A 15,502-nucleotide genomic window follows, 5' to 3' on the forward strand; every position below is an offset into this window, starting at 1 on the left:
GCAGTGGTTCTCCACCTTCCTAATGCTGTGGCCCTTTAATACAGGTCCTGGTGTTGTGGTGACCCCAACCATAAAAGTATTTTGTTGCTACCTCATAACCATAATTTTGCTATAGTTATAATGTAAATCTCTAACATGAAGGATGGCCTTGGGCAACCGCTGTGAAAGTCTCCTTCAATCGCTAAGGGATCATGACTTGCAGGTTGAGAACTGTTGGTATAGACATCTCTTAAGACTCGGTATAATTACTTTCTTTCAAATATAAAAACAAGGACGGATGGAATAAATTTGCATATCTAAACCAGATAGTGGGTTGAATGGTTGGAGATAGCTTTTCCTACCAAAGTACAGGAATATTGATTTCCAGTATCTACTGAATAGCTCACACACAGGCCAAACCACTCATAATGATCTCAGACTGCTCAGAACTCAGCTAGGCTGGCTGAGAGCAGATGTGCTATATGCAATCTGTCGTGCACTTAAATAGCGGGGGTTCGAGTGAGTTCTGTACTCCTGTTGGCTGCAAACCTTTGCCGCTAGAACACAGCTTCTTTGAGTGTGAGTTGAGACCACAGTATGGAAAATCTGGCAAAAGTAAAATCTTTCTGAATACGCAATGACAGGAAATTCCAAATCAAAACCGCAAAGAAGCCAAGATGTTTCTAGGAGCAGCAGTCACTGGAACTGACTTATACAACCTCACCATGTGCTCCGTTCTGAGCACACATACACACATGCACACATGCACACATGCACATACACACACATGCATACTATGCACAGGCATGCCTTCTTCCTGTGTACCATGGGAGAGGACTGAACACCTCGTCCCAGGATCAAGACTGGTGTGCATCAGAAGGTTCAGTCTCTTTACTGTGTATATATAGGCTTGTAGCCTTATAGATGCATAATGGCTTAATTACAGAAAACAAAACAAAATAACAACAACAACAACAAAGACAGAAAACAATGCCTTTGGGGTTTCCCTCCTGTCATTGGTGAACCCTTGGGTTGTACTGTGCTAGAGTGTTTCCTTTTGAAATTGGCTGTTTGAGTTACAGACTTGAATTTTATTTTTTAACAAAATTGTTTGGAGGAATTTTAGTTCAGGATCAGGATAGAATTCCTGAAAGGTCCCTAGATCCATGTCTGCCATTTTGTATTACATATTTGTGTAACGTTGTCTCAGCTTTGATGATTGTAAAACCAAAATTTGAACCTTTCTAAGTAAGATTGAAGCTGTTCCAGATCATGAGTTACCAGTTATTCAGCCAATGTTTAATTCTTTACATAAAAACAAACAAGCGCACCTCTCATTTGCATGCATGTTTGCTTTTGTCTTTAATAAAAGTAATGTGTATAAGAAAGAATTGCTTTAAAATAAATTTCCTCTTCTCTTGCTTTCAGCCAATGCTTAATTTATAGACCTATCTAATTGACCCATATACCCACGTATACCCACATTTATTGGCTGTAAGGGAGCCATGAATCCCTTACACCCTGGCTGGTCTACACTTGCTCTCCTATGGTCCCACTGCAAATATCTGCGACGCTCTGCAGCCTCATGCTACCCAAGCCCTCGCTGAGATTCCCAAGAGCTGTGCTGCTGCCCCCACATCCCACAAGCAAAGCAGAGAAGTTGGACTCTCTGCTTTATGAGACTCCTGCTTATTTCAAGTCCAATAAATGGCTGCCCATGTTTACTTACCTAGAGGTGACCTTTTCTAACTACACTTTAATTTCACCATTTCTTGTTCGTGCCCCCTGTGTGGTAATTCCTTTATTTTATGTAATCAGTTTGTACAGTGTACCTATCTTGTTTTTCTGGTAGTTTAAGAGAGACACTGGCTTGGCACTGTCTACACTTGAAGATTGGAAAGTCCACCGACTCCCTAAATTTTAATAAATGATTTTAAGGTGAATATTTAAACAGAAGTCAGTTAATCACTTGGTAATGGCTAGCCATCACTACAAGACTCTTCTCCGTTACTGTAATTTTTAAAAATTTAAAATGAAGCGTCTCTTCAATTTTTATTTTCTGAACGTGGTGCTATTTCACAGTCACTTAACCACACACTGGTTATATTTGAAATGTCTACCGAGTTTCTAAGTTCAAAACTGAGACGGTCGACTTCTACCTAGGAGAAGATGTGGAGCTGAACTGCAGTGCTGTGCTGAATAGAAATGATCTGTTTTATTGGAGCATCAGGAAAGAGGACAGCTTAGACCCTAACGTGCATGAAGACAGGAACGAGACAACATGGTGTGTACACGTGACATATAAGAGATGCGGTGGTGCGTGCTGTAAAATTCACATATGTGCACAGCAGAAGAGAGGCTGGGCTCCTGGGTGGCTGAGGGGACGTTTCAGCTAGCTTTAACTATAATTACAATTTGTTTATCACCATCATTACTGTGTTCCAATGTGACCGATCATGCAGAAGTTTGCTGTACCTGTCTAAGCCTGAAGAAAGACGTTTCCTGAGAAAGTTAGTGAGCGTTTTTTAGCATCGTTTTATAAAGGCACCAGCTAGGCAGAGTCTGGAGGAAAGCCACCAAGCTCCTCATAAAAGGGCAATCAAATGCTATCATAGTTTCTTGGATTTTTGAGAACTGTGTCAAATGCTTTATTTTTATTAATGTTCTGAAAGAGGAAAAATGGTGTATCAAATGCGGGTTTTCTGCAAGCGCAGTCCATTCTCTTAACCTCTGAGAATATCCAGTTGATGCAGCTTTGATGTGATTTGTCATTTCCTGTGCTCCTACAGGAGTCTGAGTGCCATTATCTTTTGAATGTATAGAGAATGGAAGAATAAACCCACTCTGTCCTTAAAGGAATGAGGCCTTCAAAATTTGGCTTGACTGGATTGGGTAGTTGTCTTGGTCATGGTTCTGTTGCTGTGAAGAGACATCATGACCATGCCAACTCATCTTTTTTTTAAGGCATTGAATTGGGGCTTGCTTACAATTTCAAAGGTTTAGCCCATTATCTTCTTGGCAGGGAGCATGGGAGATGCAGGGAGAGGTGGTACTGGAGAAAGAGCTGAGAGTGCTACATCTGCTGGCAACAGGAAGAGCTAGACTCTGGGCTTGGAAAAGGCTCTTTGAAACTTCAAAGCCCACCCCCAGTGACACACTTTTTCCCCCAAGGCCACGTCTCTTAACTCTTTCAAATAGTGTCACTGCCTGGTGACCCATTATTCAAATCTATAAGCCTATTGGTTAAGAGCACCGACTGCTCTTCCAGAGGTCCCGACAGCCACATGGTGGCTCACAACCGTCTGAGGTAGGAATCCGATGCCCTCTTCTGGTGTGTCTGAAATCAGTGACAGTGTACCCAGTACATGAAATAAATAAATAAATCTTTAACAACAAACAAATAGCCTATTGGGGCTATTCTTATTCAAAACCACCACAAGAGTGGAGACCCTGCGATTGAAGTCTGATGGCTTTATAGCATGGAAGAAAAAGACCTTTTCTGATGCTGCCGCCATGCTGTGACATAGCTCAGGGGCCCTGCTAGAGCATGCGTCATGCCTTTTGACTGTAAGCTAAACATCTCTTCGTAGACTCTGGCTGCTCAAGATTCACTTAGGGCAATGAAAGATGAAAGCTGGCTGCCAGCCTTTCTGTGAATTCTGTTGTTCCTTTGAGAAGTCAGGAAACTAATTTTAATTCACACCAGAAACAGAAACATGGCCAAAGCTTCCTTTCAATATTTTAAACTTGTAAATTCCCATTTCCTGAGCAGACTTACCTCTCATGAGCAAAGCCTGTTGCTAAATTATCTTCTCTTAACGTTACAGGACTTTTGAAGGCAAATTGCATGCTTCAAAAATCCTGAGAATTCAGAAAGTTACAGAAAAATATCTCAATGTTTTATATAATTGTACCGTGGCCAACGAAGAAGCCACAGACACCAAAAGCTTCATCTTGGTGAGAAAAGGTATGAGACACGTTGCTCTTCCTGACCGGCTGCGCTGACTCTCTCTGTGATGTCAGCCCGTCTTGACAACAGGCTTTCATAGGTGAAGAGACCCATCCTAAGTTACAGAGCAAGGTGACAAAAGTCTCAGCTCATAGGTCTAGATCTACTTGCTTTCTTCCCACAGGGAGTTCCTCCATCATCCTCTCTTGTCACATGAGTGTCAGTTGTGCGGTCTGTGCACTTGTGAAGCAGAAGCACCCTGATCTGCTTCTTGGGTACTGTTCAATACCAGTTCAACACCTCTCACATCCTCAGAGCTCCCATCTCTCATTGCTCCTCTCAATTCACGCATGTCACCTGGGGAATAGGATCTTCCCATCTCTGGAGCATCAGGAATTCATAGATCTCTCTCAAAGATGTAGGAATGCCAGAGTATGACCTCTAAGTTTTCTTATTAAAGATACATAATTGTTCACTTGATGGAGTGACTGATTTTACTGGAAAGGCTATCTTTTAAAAGTGCGCTATATAGGAGGGTAAAAGCTTCAGTGAGGCTTACACTGTTTGATGTGGAAATCCCCACACCAATAGTATTTCCTCTTGGAGAATAAGCAAAAGGAAAGGGAAAAGGCAGGGTATAGGTAGGTAGTTGCTGCAGCATTGGGTAAGCTTATGGAAAAATTAGAATCATTACAAAGATTAGTATATTGTGAATCAATAAAATGTTGTTGGTCAAATGAGGAGTAAACTGTGATTAACACTTAATCTCAGCTAAACAACAATATCGGGTTAAAAGGCTTTATTTAAATGTATTTTATGGGTATGGGTGGTAAGCACGTATATCGAGTATGAGCCTGGTGTTCACTTCAGCTAGAAGAAGGAGTCAGATTGGCCCTAGAATTGGAGTTACAGATGGTTGTGAGCCTCCAAGTAGATGCTGAGAACCAAACCCTGGACCTCTGCAAGAGCACCAAGTACTCTTAATCACTGAATTGTCTCTCCTGCCTCCCCAGAAGGTTTTGACACAGTTTAGCCATCAGCAACTTTCTTGGATGGCTGCTAAGAATTATTCTATTTTTTATATCCCTCTTACCTCTTTTGTGTTTATCTGTGGTGAATACAAGCTGAATGGATCTGGGGCACACACCTCTTCTTTTGAAGAGTATATTACCTACAATTTTGTCGAAACCCCAAGTGCTGTGCGTCAAGCATTGTCACACACTCTGTGGAGTGTCTCATTCATCAGCAACTGTAAGCTAAGCAGGAGGCTCATTTATAATTTTTACTTTGCACATAACGAGACTAGGGATTAGAAGCCTCAAGGATTCTTTTTCCTAAAACACAAACCAATTGATGCAGCCGTATTGGAAACCCAGATTCTCTCTGTCCAGTGTGCCCCTGTTGAAGACACTGTTGGCTCATCCGATAGCAGCGATTCTTAATCCAGTCCTTTGTGCCCCACCCTAGCATGTTACTGCTTCAGAAATCTAAATTCCACAGATACGAATGGCCTGAAATGGCATGCTTCTATGTCGTGTTTTTGGATAGCCTTGCACATGTTTTCTAGTTGGAGTAAGAAGACTTCCCACTTAAACCACTAGCAGGAGTGTGGGGACCTAGGGGGAATATGGAAGCAAGTGGGGAGACAGACGCCTACATCAGAGCGAAGGATAAGTACTAGCCACCACACGCGATGGTGGGAAATGCTGGCCACAAGTCTTTGATTCATGATTTTCCTTTTTCTCTCACACTTTTTCTGCAGAAACACCTGACATCCAAGGCCATGTCTTTATGAGAGGAATAACCATGGTTGTTCTCACCTCTGTGGCAGCAGTGTGCGTGGTGATTTTGTGCATCATTTATAAAGTTGATTTGGTTTTATTCTATAGACGTGTAGCAGAAAGAGACGAGACACTAACAGGTAATCTGCCGCTGTGACAGGGACGTCCTAGCTCATGTTTTCATGCCTGCACCAAGTAAAGGACGCACTGGTCTTCCTTTTATTTGGATGACGCTGCTAACAATCTGAGACTGCTTCCCAGCCTGGAGTCAGGAGTTACACTGTGTGGCTTACACTGAGGCGGGCTATGTGCAAGTCTGTGCTTGTTAGTGACTACTCAGGTGTGTTTCTTCTGGTGCTTCATGTCTGTGAACTGTCTCCTCACATGTCCCGTGCTGTCCGTCTACGTGTGTACACACACACACACCACTACACACTCTAGGCACCATTTTATACCCAATAAAGTTTGTTTTTTGTTGAGTTTTCTATAATCCTTTTCATCATTTGACCTGGGAAAAAGGAGGTCAAATAATTTATGTGGAGGAACACTGGGGAGAAACAAAATCATCTGTGTCAGTCTCCTAGATCCGTTAGCTCTTTGTGGCCATCACACCTATGTTTCTCAATGTTTTTTAAAGTGACTGCAAATCTTCAAATTTCAAGATTATTATGCTCTGAAGAAGTTAACCTAACTGTGTGGTTTATGTATGTGTGTGTTGTTATTTTTAATAGAAAAAAATGAAAAGAAAAAGACAAAAAAGGGGGGTTGGGGATCTAGCTCAGTGGTAGAGCGCTTGTCTAGTAAGCACAGGGCTCTGGGTTTGGTTCTCAGTCCCCCCCCCCCAAAAAAAAAAGAAAGAAAGAAAGAAAAGAATAAAATGTCATAGAAGTCAAAATTGAAATTTGTAAATATAAAGCAGGAGACCTTCCCTGTCTTGTCCACATCTCTGAGTCCTACAATGTCTCCACCTGCTATTACATCCACTGACATTAATGTGGATTCTTACTTCTTGATGCCTTTAAAGAAGCTGATTCTTGGTTTAGTTACCCTACTTTATTATTTTCACTTTTTACTTTATGATTTCTTATGTATCTGTTCATGTTACTGAAGAAATCTCTCATCTTTCAGGTCCTGCTTGCATGTCAGTCAGTCAGTCAGTCTGTCTGTCTGTCTGCCTGCCTGCCTGTCTGTCTCTGTGTTGGATGATTGGTCTGTCTGTCTGTGTGTTGGTCTGCTTGTCTGTCTGCCTGCCTGCTTGTCTGCCTGTCTTAGAGATAGAGTCTCATGTTGCCCAGGCTAGCCTCCCCATGACTATGTATCATTTTGATCCATCTCCCAAACCCTGGGCTTCCAGGTGTGTGCCCTCATACCCAGTAATTTGCTCCTGTCTAAGCATCACCCTTTATGCCCCCTTCAGATGGGTGGGTGTTTGCACTCTTGCCTCTGTGCTATTACAGAGATGCTGTGCTGAAGGAAGGCATCCATCCATTGCTTTCTAGCCATGCTGTAATTCCACAGAGATGCTCTCCACAGTGGAATCTCTGGTAATGCCATGGAGGCTTTGACAGGTGTGGTCCCATTGCCTTCCTTCTGGAAGGTTTACATTACTACATAGAAAGGATGGCATTGACTTTCCCTTATACCCTCACCCACACACTCTCAGACTCCTGCTCATTTAATAGATGAGGAGCTGAGACTGAGTGGATTTAATTTGTATTTCATTTTATGATGTTAAAAATACAAGCAACCTTTTTTTTATATTTGATTTTTTTTGTGTGTGTGTCTCCTTTTTCAACATATCCACTACTGGCCCATTCTGGCCCAGCGCTTTCTGTTTTCTCTTATTTCCAGACACTGTCTCAGGTGAGGTTCCCTCAGTATCTTTATTGAGAAAGGTAATGTGCCATGTTCTCATTATCTTTGCTTGCTGTGATGTGGCTATGTGGGAGACCCAAGTATATCTTTATATATATGTATTTTTTTGGTATCCAGTTTTGGGGTTATAGCGACAAAGGATCCCTTAACTGCATACTATGAAGTGATTCTTCAATACACTTCGCTGAGATTTTTTTTAAACTTATTTCATTTTTATTATAGTATAATAGAACTGCATCATCTTTTTTTATGTCTACAGCCTTTAATATTAACAGCCAGTATGCTCAGGAATATGACTCTCAGCCTGTATGGATGTCACCTTCCTTTGAAACGATATGAGACAGTGAAGTAAAAGGTCCACATATTGCTTTTTCTCCATGGTCCCTGCTCAGAAATACTAATATTTGTATTTAAATGGGCATCGAATAACCTTTCTCCTGAGCTTCCATAATAGTCTCCCTTTGTCCATTTTGTTTGACCCAACTTATACATCCTTGTTTTTTTTTGTTTAAATTTTCTAAAAAAATTATTTAAACTCTTCGATTTTATTTCATGTGTGTACCTGAGTGTGTGTTTGTGCACCGCATGTGTGCAAGAGCCTGCAGAAGGCAGAAGAGGGCATCTGATTGGAAGTGAAGCCACTGATGGCTGTCAGTCAGCACATGGATGCTGAGAATTGAACCCATGTTTTCAGCAAAGCAGCAAGAACTCAAGCTCACTCAGCCATCTTTCCAGCCCCAGTCATTTTTTTCCAACTCATCCTTATCACAGTTAATATAGCAATGCACAGAGATGTTCAGGAACACAGGCTAGGTGACTTCACTCCAAGTGAGTTCCATGAACAGGTGCAATCTGTGACAAGGGCAGAGGTGAAGATATGTCTAGGGAAGAAAACTCTGTAGCTAACAATATGCTGTGTGTTTTGACAGAACACAAAAAGAACCGACAAGCCCAAAACTACCAAAACACAGTCAAAATGATGCACATAATTTACTCGTTATTATCCTAAATGACCACTGATAAAATGATAGTATCATTAATTAGAGATCAAAAGTATTAACTAATCATCAGGAAATCAGGTTTTTCCACCAAACCTCTCACTATCCACATTAAAAAAAAATAAATTGTGATGAAAATTAGCTGATTTATATCATAAAAATAATTACTTGAAATAGGGAACTTGAAGTCAGTTAGTATTTGGGAACTAGTTCTTCATGCATAAGAACTAAGGCATGTTACATGTGCTCTAGATGCATGTGAGATTGCTTTCCTTGTTTCCCATGCTTAGTTAGATCTTGATTGCAAGAAATCTGTCATCCTCTGCTTTATTTACCCATTGATGCCCATGTTCGTCAGTGACTTGATAAAACCATTTACAAACATTCAATTCTTTGTTGCCTGAACAATAGGTAGGTAGATGCCATCTAAAAGCATCACCCAGAGGCAGTAGTTACGGTCTACATTACTAACTAGTTTTATAATCACCCATCTTTCCTACATTTGGGGAGCATATGATTCTGTAATCTTCATCAAAATTTTCTTACACGTGCAGTTCTGCTAAACCAGTTGTTTTATATCAGCAATTGGCCCTAAGAAATTGGTAGAACAGAGTACTGTGAGTAGAATGGAGCAAGCTTTTGCCAGAGAGAGAAAGCATTGATTTGTGAACTTAATTGTAAAGAAATGGGGCCTGGCCATTGGGTGTTGACTGCACAGTATATAGAGGGATAGACCCAGAGTTGTTCCATCCCATTTTACTTTAATAGGAAACCCAAATATGGTTTACCTTTCAATTCAGTTGGTGCAGATCTGACTCCTTGGCCATCTAAGTTTCTGTATGATAAAAACAAACTAGTCTACTGCCACCACCCTGCTCCCCCATCTGCACCACTTACGTTATGCAGGACATCACTCAAGTTTTTCTTATTGGGAAAGCTTGACTAAGGAGGTCCCTCCTCTTCACTAGCCAAACTCTCTTGTTCATCTCTGACCATGTCACAGGCCTTTTTTCATCTGTGAATGTGCTTCTTTTCAGTCCTGTCAAGTTGTATGTGTCGCTTCAGTAGATTGCACGAAACCAAAAGGAGAATCCTGTATGCGCTTACTCACCCGGTACAGAGAACGAACTGCCTTTGTTGGTTAGGCAACATGTTTCCTCTTTGTTGTTCTCCCAGACATCTATATGTTGCTCCATTATCAAGGATTCAATGGGAGCCCGCTTGAAGATCACTCCTGAGCTTCCAGTGGATCATAGGTTTCTCCTCTTGGCATTTGACACTCTAGAGGTGTGTGTGTGTGTGTGTGTGTGTGTGTGTGTGTGTTTGTGTGTGTTAGATTATAATATAATTACAACTTCAAACCCCTCCCATATGCTTCTCACTGCTCTCCTCTAAACCCATGACCTCTTTTTTCATTGTTGCTAGCATCTTCTTCCAAATACTCTTACTATTTCTTCTGCGCTCTGGAGTATAGTCTCGATTTGATTTGAGTCTCTTACTTTATTTTACTTTGCCTTGACATTATGTTTTAAAGGCCTTTAGAGACTGAAACTTCCAGTAGTGGTGTGGTAGAATTGACTGACGTGAATGAGTGAAGGTGTAACTTACTTCCCAATCCTGGAATGAGGGTCTTCTGGGCTCCCTATACATGCCTTAATATCATGATTATTAGTCTCCTCCCCGCTCCTTCCTCCTCTGGTGGAAGTCTTAAGGCAGAAGCTTTAAAAAAATATTTAGATCATTGGTTGCTTGTTATGCATCTGGGATTTGACAATCAACAATTCTGCTCTCTTTATATGACACAGGTTTTTACTTAATTTTTTCTTCATCATCATGAATTAAAAGAGTCCGCCTTGTCTCCTAGATGGTAAAACATATGATGCCTTTGTGTCTTACCTGAGAGAGTGTCATCCTGAGAATGGAGAAGAGTACACTTTTGCTGTGGAGACGTTACCCAGGGTCCTGGAGAAACAGTTTGGCTATAAGTTGTGCATATTTGAAAGAGATGTGGTGCCTGGTGGAGGTAAGAAAGGGAATCCTGGACAGCCAGCCAGTGAAGATAATTCTTTCAAGGAAATGATTGTTTGTCTTTTTACTTTAAGGAGGTACATATGGCCAAAGTCCTTTAAGTCAGGAGATATTGGGTCAGTTTATGACTAGTTACTAGTTAACTAGGTCAGTCTGGATAAGCAACTTTTCATTATCACACAGTAATAAAATATTGAGAAAATAACTCCAGCCTTTCCACATTGACCCCTTCACTCTTACCACAGGTCTGACACCTAAGGAGAGGCACAGCCATTTCTCTTTCTGGGACCCTGCCTCTTAAACCACATGGAAAGCAAGAAAGGAAGGCACTCATGGTCCAACTCTGACCTCTGTGTGCACATACACACATAGACATGGCACATGTGTATGTTAAGTAAATTAACTAATGAGAAAGAGGAGGAGGGGAAGTAGAAAGAAGATGAGGAAGAGAAGGGGGAAGGAGAAGAGAGGAAAGAGGAGGAAAAGGAGGAAGAGGGGAAAGAAGAGGAGAAGGAGGAAGAGGGGAAGAAAAGGAGAAGGAGGAAGAGAGGAAGAAAGGAGAAAGAAGATGTAGAGAAGGAGGAAGAAGAGAAAGAGGAGGAAGAGGAGGAGAAGGAGGGGGAGGAGGAGGAGGAAGAAGAGGAGGAGGAGGAGGAGGAGGAGGAGGAGGAGGAGGAGGAGGAGGAGGAGGAGGAGAACCGGGATAAGAAGGTGGCAGAAGAGAAACTGGAAGAGGAGAAAGAAGAGAGGGGGAAAAGGAGAGGAAGAAGAGAAAAGAAAAGCAGTCATCACTGTCACCATAATTAATGCATTCGTCCCACATTTATTGTGCCACACTTGCATTAAATTGAACCAGAAAGAAAATATGGCAGCAAACAGGAAATAGCTTTATGTCCTCCTCACGGCACAAATCCGAAAGGTGAAATGGCACTAAGCGCAAAGCATATGTTCAGTTCTGATTGGAGGTAAAGCACTTCTTACAAGGTGCAGCACGCTGGCCATACACAGGCCATGCGGGTGTGCTTGGTTTCTAGAAGTTATGTCATTATTTCCGAAGTGTGGACCCATATTTTTACTACCATTTTACTGTATTTCCTTCGATTCCTTCTAAGTTCCTAGTTTTAAAAAAGAGTAAAGGGTTTTTATTTTTTTCGTTTGCCAAATTATGACTAGGCTTGGTTAAACTCTCTGGGGTCCAGAGCAAGGCTTGGCATATATGGCTAACGATGTTTACCTAACTACAGCCACATGTGGTCATTAGTATCTCTGTGAACTGCTGAGTAGGAAGAAAGAATGTGCCTGGAGTGTTTACTACCCAGCCATTTGGGGAAAGCCCACCTCCGGGCTAAAATAACCAGTATTTTGGGTCAACTAAGGTAGCTATCATTTTACATCTTTAACCTTCCTACATAACATGAAGAACAAGTCTGTGATGATAAAAGCGTACTTCATCTGGGTTGTCTGTCTGTAACTCCCCAGCTATGTGACTGCAGGCAAGCATTGCCCTGTGCTTTGTCAAAATGGGGGTGACAGAGCCTTTCTGTGAGGATGCTGTGGGGTCGAAATGAATCAATACGCAGGAAGCTTTAAAGTGCCAAGTGAGCGCTCACCGTTATAGTTATTAAGATGATTATTTTGCTAGATGTCTAAAAAAAAGATTCAAAAAGATGTTTTATCTTTAAAGAAAACCTTGGTAAATGCAGCCAAAAGTTAAATGCCGTAAATACCATAAAATGAGAGCATGCAATAGTTTTTCCTGTGTCCGCCATTTAGTTCTCTGAACTGATGCAAACCTTGCCCTCCCAGCTGTCGTTGATGAGATCCATTCACTGATAGAGAAAAGCCGGAGGCTAATCATCGTCCTCAGCAAGAGTTACATGACTAATGGATCCAGGCTCGAGCTGGAGAGCGGACTCCACCAAGCACTGGTGGAGAGGAAGATTAAAATAATCTTAATCGAGTTTACTCCAGCCAGCAACATCACCTTTCTCCCGCCGTCGCTGAAACTCCTCAAGTCCTACAGAGTTCTGAGGTGGAAGGCTGACAAGCCACTCTCTTCGAAATCACGATTCTGGAAGAATCTTCTTTACCTGATGCCTGCCAAAGCCGTCAAGCCATGGAGAGAAGAATCAGAGGCCCGGCCTGTTCTCTCAGCACCTTGAGCTTCAGACTAGCTCAGTGTTAAAGGGAAGTGAAGCCCTGCTAGAGGTCATGTGTGTGTGCCTTTTCACAGCGGTGGCTGTGGTTCAAAGGACTGAATTTTGTGAATATCCCTCCCACTCCCAGTTACGAGATTTGTCATTGGGTCATCACAGATGAAACAGAACCTTGACTGTGATCCTGAACTCCCAGAAGACCTGGGGATTCACGAGAAATCAGTTTGTTATGCTTCCTTCCCCTAGAGCAGTGGGTCTCAACCTGTGGGTTGTGGCCCCTTTTGCAAACCTCTATCTTCAAAGAGATTTATGCTATGATTCATATCAGTAGCTAAATTACAGTTATGAAGTAACAATGGCAATAATTTTATGCTTGGGGGTCACCACCACGTGATGAACTGTATTACAGGATCAAAGCATTAGGAAGGTTGAGAACCACTGCCTCGGAGCTGGCATTTCTCACTATTCCATTCAGCAAAGACGGAGGTGGGCAGGCAAACTGATTTTATCCCCAAATAAGGGACCTCATCAGGATTTTTCAGCCAACAATGGATTCCAACTGGTGGTTTTTGCATGGGCAGAGGTATTTTCTATGAACCAGTCTTTACTGCCTCTCAGGGGTACATGGCTCTCATGGGAGGTGGAAGGAGGGAGGGGAAGGTCTGGATCCAGACAAGAGAAGGCTGAGTGAGAGAAAGCTCCAGGAACTTGGCTTCAGGGTGTTTGGTGCTGCAAGGTAGTTCTTAGAAACTCAGTCAGAGATAAGACAGAGCTTCCTTATTTCTTCAACCTTTTCTTAGGCCTTTGAAATGGAAGCCTTGATATCAGTCACGGCAGACAGAACTTTAAGTTCAGAGAACTCAGTGGGCCTTTCAACTTTAGTGCCTTAAAGCCTTTGTTGGCTTTGTGTGGATGTTTATCTGGAGGATCATATGATGTGCTAAACTGTAACAAGCGAACAACAATTGCTTGATGTTTTTATGAGCCATTTCAAATGCCCTCGCATGCAGGCGGTCTCAGTGTGGTGGGGGCCGTGTGGTTGGGGCAGCCAAATTTGATGGACAATCTTGGGATTTCTGCTTCCATCGTGAGCTCTAGAATTTTATCCAACTTCTCATACTTCAATTTCCTCATCGCTAAAATCACAGAGTTTAAAATAAATACACACAAGGGGACTAAGGACTGCTCTGCAAATGCACTCTTACTGTTGATAGCAGTACCGGTCCTTACTCATGGCTGGCTCAGTGGAGGAAATGAGCGCCAGAGAGTAGGCGGGGAAGCGGGTCCGCAAAGGGCAACAGCTTTCACATGAGCAACAAACGGAGAGGACAGAGGAGAGACATAGCAACAGAGAAAACACACAAACACACACACAGAAACATACACATACACAAACACAAACATACACACACATTCAAACACAAGCATACACACACACAAACATACAAACACACACACAAACAGAAACACACACACAAACACATATGATCCTAGATACACAAACATATATACAGAAACACACATTCATAGACAAACACACAAACACATATACACACACACATACAGACACCACAAATATACTTGCACAAACACACAGACCAACAGAAACACACACACACACACACACACACACACACACACACACACCACCTTCTGCTGAAATATGCATTTCTGGGCACTGGAAGACACTTTAGTTTCTCTAAAGGGAACCTTCACACTGGGGCTTTCTCCACGGTTCAAAACAGTAGCTGTCTGTGAGAATTGCTTATGTGTGTGTGTGTGTGTGTGTGTGTGTGTGTGTGTGTGTGTGTGTGCCCATGTGGGTGTATGCTGACCTTGCATAGAAAAGAAGATTCAGAGAAGCCCAAAGCTGTGTGCAGGCTTGCAAATGCCTGGGTTAAGCAGGAATGTTCTAGGAAAGTCTGAAGTAGAGACTGTCCTAGAACAAAACAAAACAAAACAAAACAAAAAAGAAAAGCAAGAAGAATGGGATTCTCAAGTAATTTTTGTAGCTCATGACTTTGTGTGCTATTTGACTGACTGAGAAAGAAAGGTAAATTCAACCACCGTCTTACGTTCTGTGTGTGAGAACCTAGATTCAGAAGAGAGTTTGTAGAGTTTGAGACGTGCTTCGTTCTTTTATTACTTATGCTTTGACATGTGAAGTTTTTTCATATGAAATGTATTTTGCCTTAAATTTGCCAAATACATACTTTAGATTTGAAATGTCTCTTGGTGTCTTTTTCATTTATCATACTAAGACTTCTTGACATCCTTTTTCTTTAAGACTGCAGTGCCTGGTTTTCAACATTGATTCTCACCTGTTTTAAGGAGATGAGGAAAATTCAACACGGCCCTCTGACAGCTATCGTTACACCTGTTACACTCTGTGTATATTTTTGAATAATTTATTCATTGAGAACCTCATGTTTGTATACAATAAAATATTATATCCACACTCATTTTTCCTGCCACCTTTCCCTGTTCCCCAGAACGTTCCCCACATAAACATCGCTCTCAGGTTTGAAATAACCTAAGTCCAGTTAGTGTTTCCTGTAGATGCTGCAAGGGGCCATCCACGAGAACACTAACTAGTAACCACATCTACAAAGAAGGCTGATTCTATCTCCCCCAGGAGCTATCATCTGCCAACAGTTAGCGCTAGAATCCTTATGACATCTTTCCCATCAATGCTACAGTGTTGGCTGGTTTGGTCTTGCGCCGCTCTGAGTTCAG

The 15,502-nt window shown here is 42.0% G+C and overlaps 1 protein-coding gene across 2 annotated transcripts in view; it reads left to right on the forward strand.

Annotated features, from left to right (window-relative positions):
- The window catches only part of Il18r1 (interleukin 18 receptor 1), a 34,097-nt gene extending 19,105 nt beyond the window's left edge, over positions 1 to 14,992 (forward strand). Inside the window, exons 8-12 of one of the 2 annotated variants that reach the window (XM_063266931.1) lie at positions 2,139 to 2,263; positions 3,807 to 3,946; positions 5,691 to 5,849; positions 10,447 to 10,605; positions 12,417 to 14,992. In XM_063266931.1, the coding sequence (XP_063123001.1) occupies positions 2,139 to 2,263; positions 3,807 to 3,946; positions 5,691 to 5,849; positions 10,447 to 10,605; positions 12,417 to 12,772 (939 nt within the window). In that variant the 3' untranslated portion in view covers positions 12,773 to 14,992. The remainder of the gene's footprint in view (positions 1 to 2,138; positions 2,264 to 3,806; positions 3,947 to 5,690; positions 5,850 to 10,446; positions 10,606 to 12,416) is intronic. The other variant, NM_001106905.2, reaches the window with a different exon arrangement.
- Positions 14,993 to 15,502: the final 510 nt, after the last annotated feature.

This window comes from Rattus norvegicus, chromosome 9, assembly GCF_036323735.1.
Source record: "Rattus norvegicus strain BN/NHsdMcwi chromosome 9, GRCr8, whole genome shotgun sequence".
In the NCBI taxonomy this organism is placed as follows: domain Eukaryota; kingdom Metazoa; phylum Chordata; class Mammalia; order Rodentia; family Muridae; genus Rattus; species Rattus norvegicus.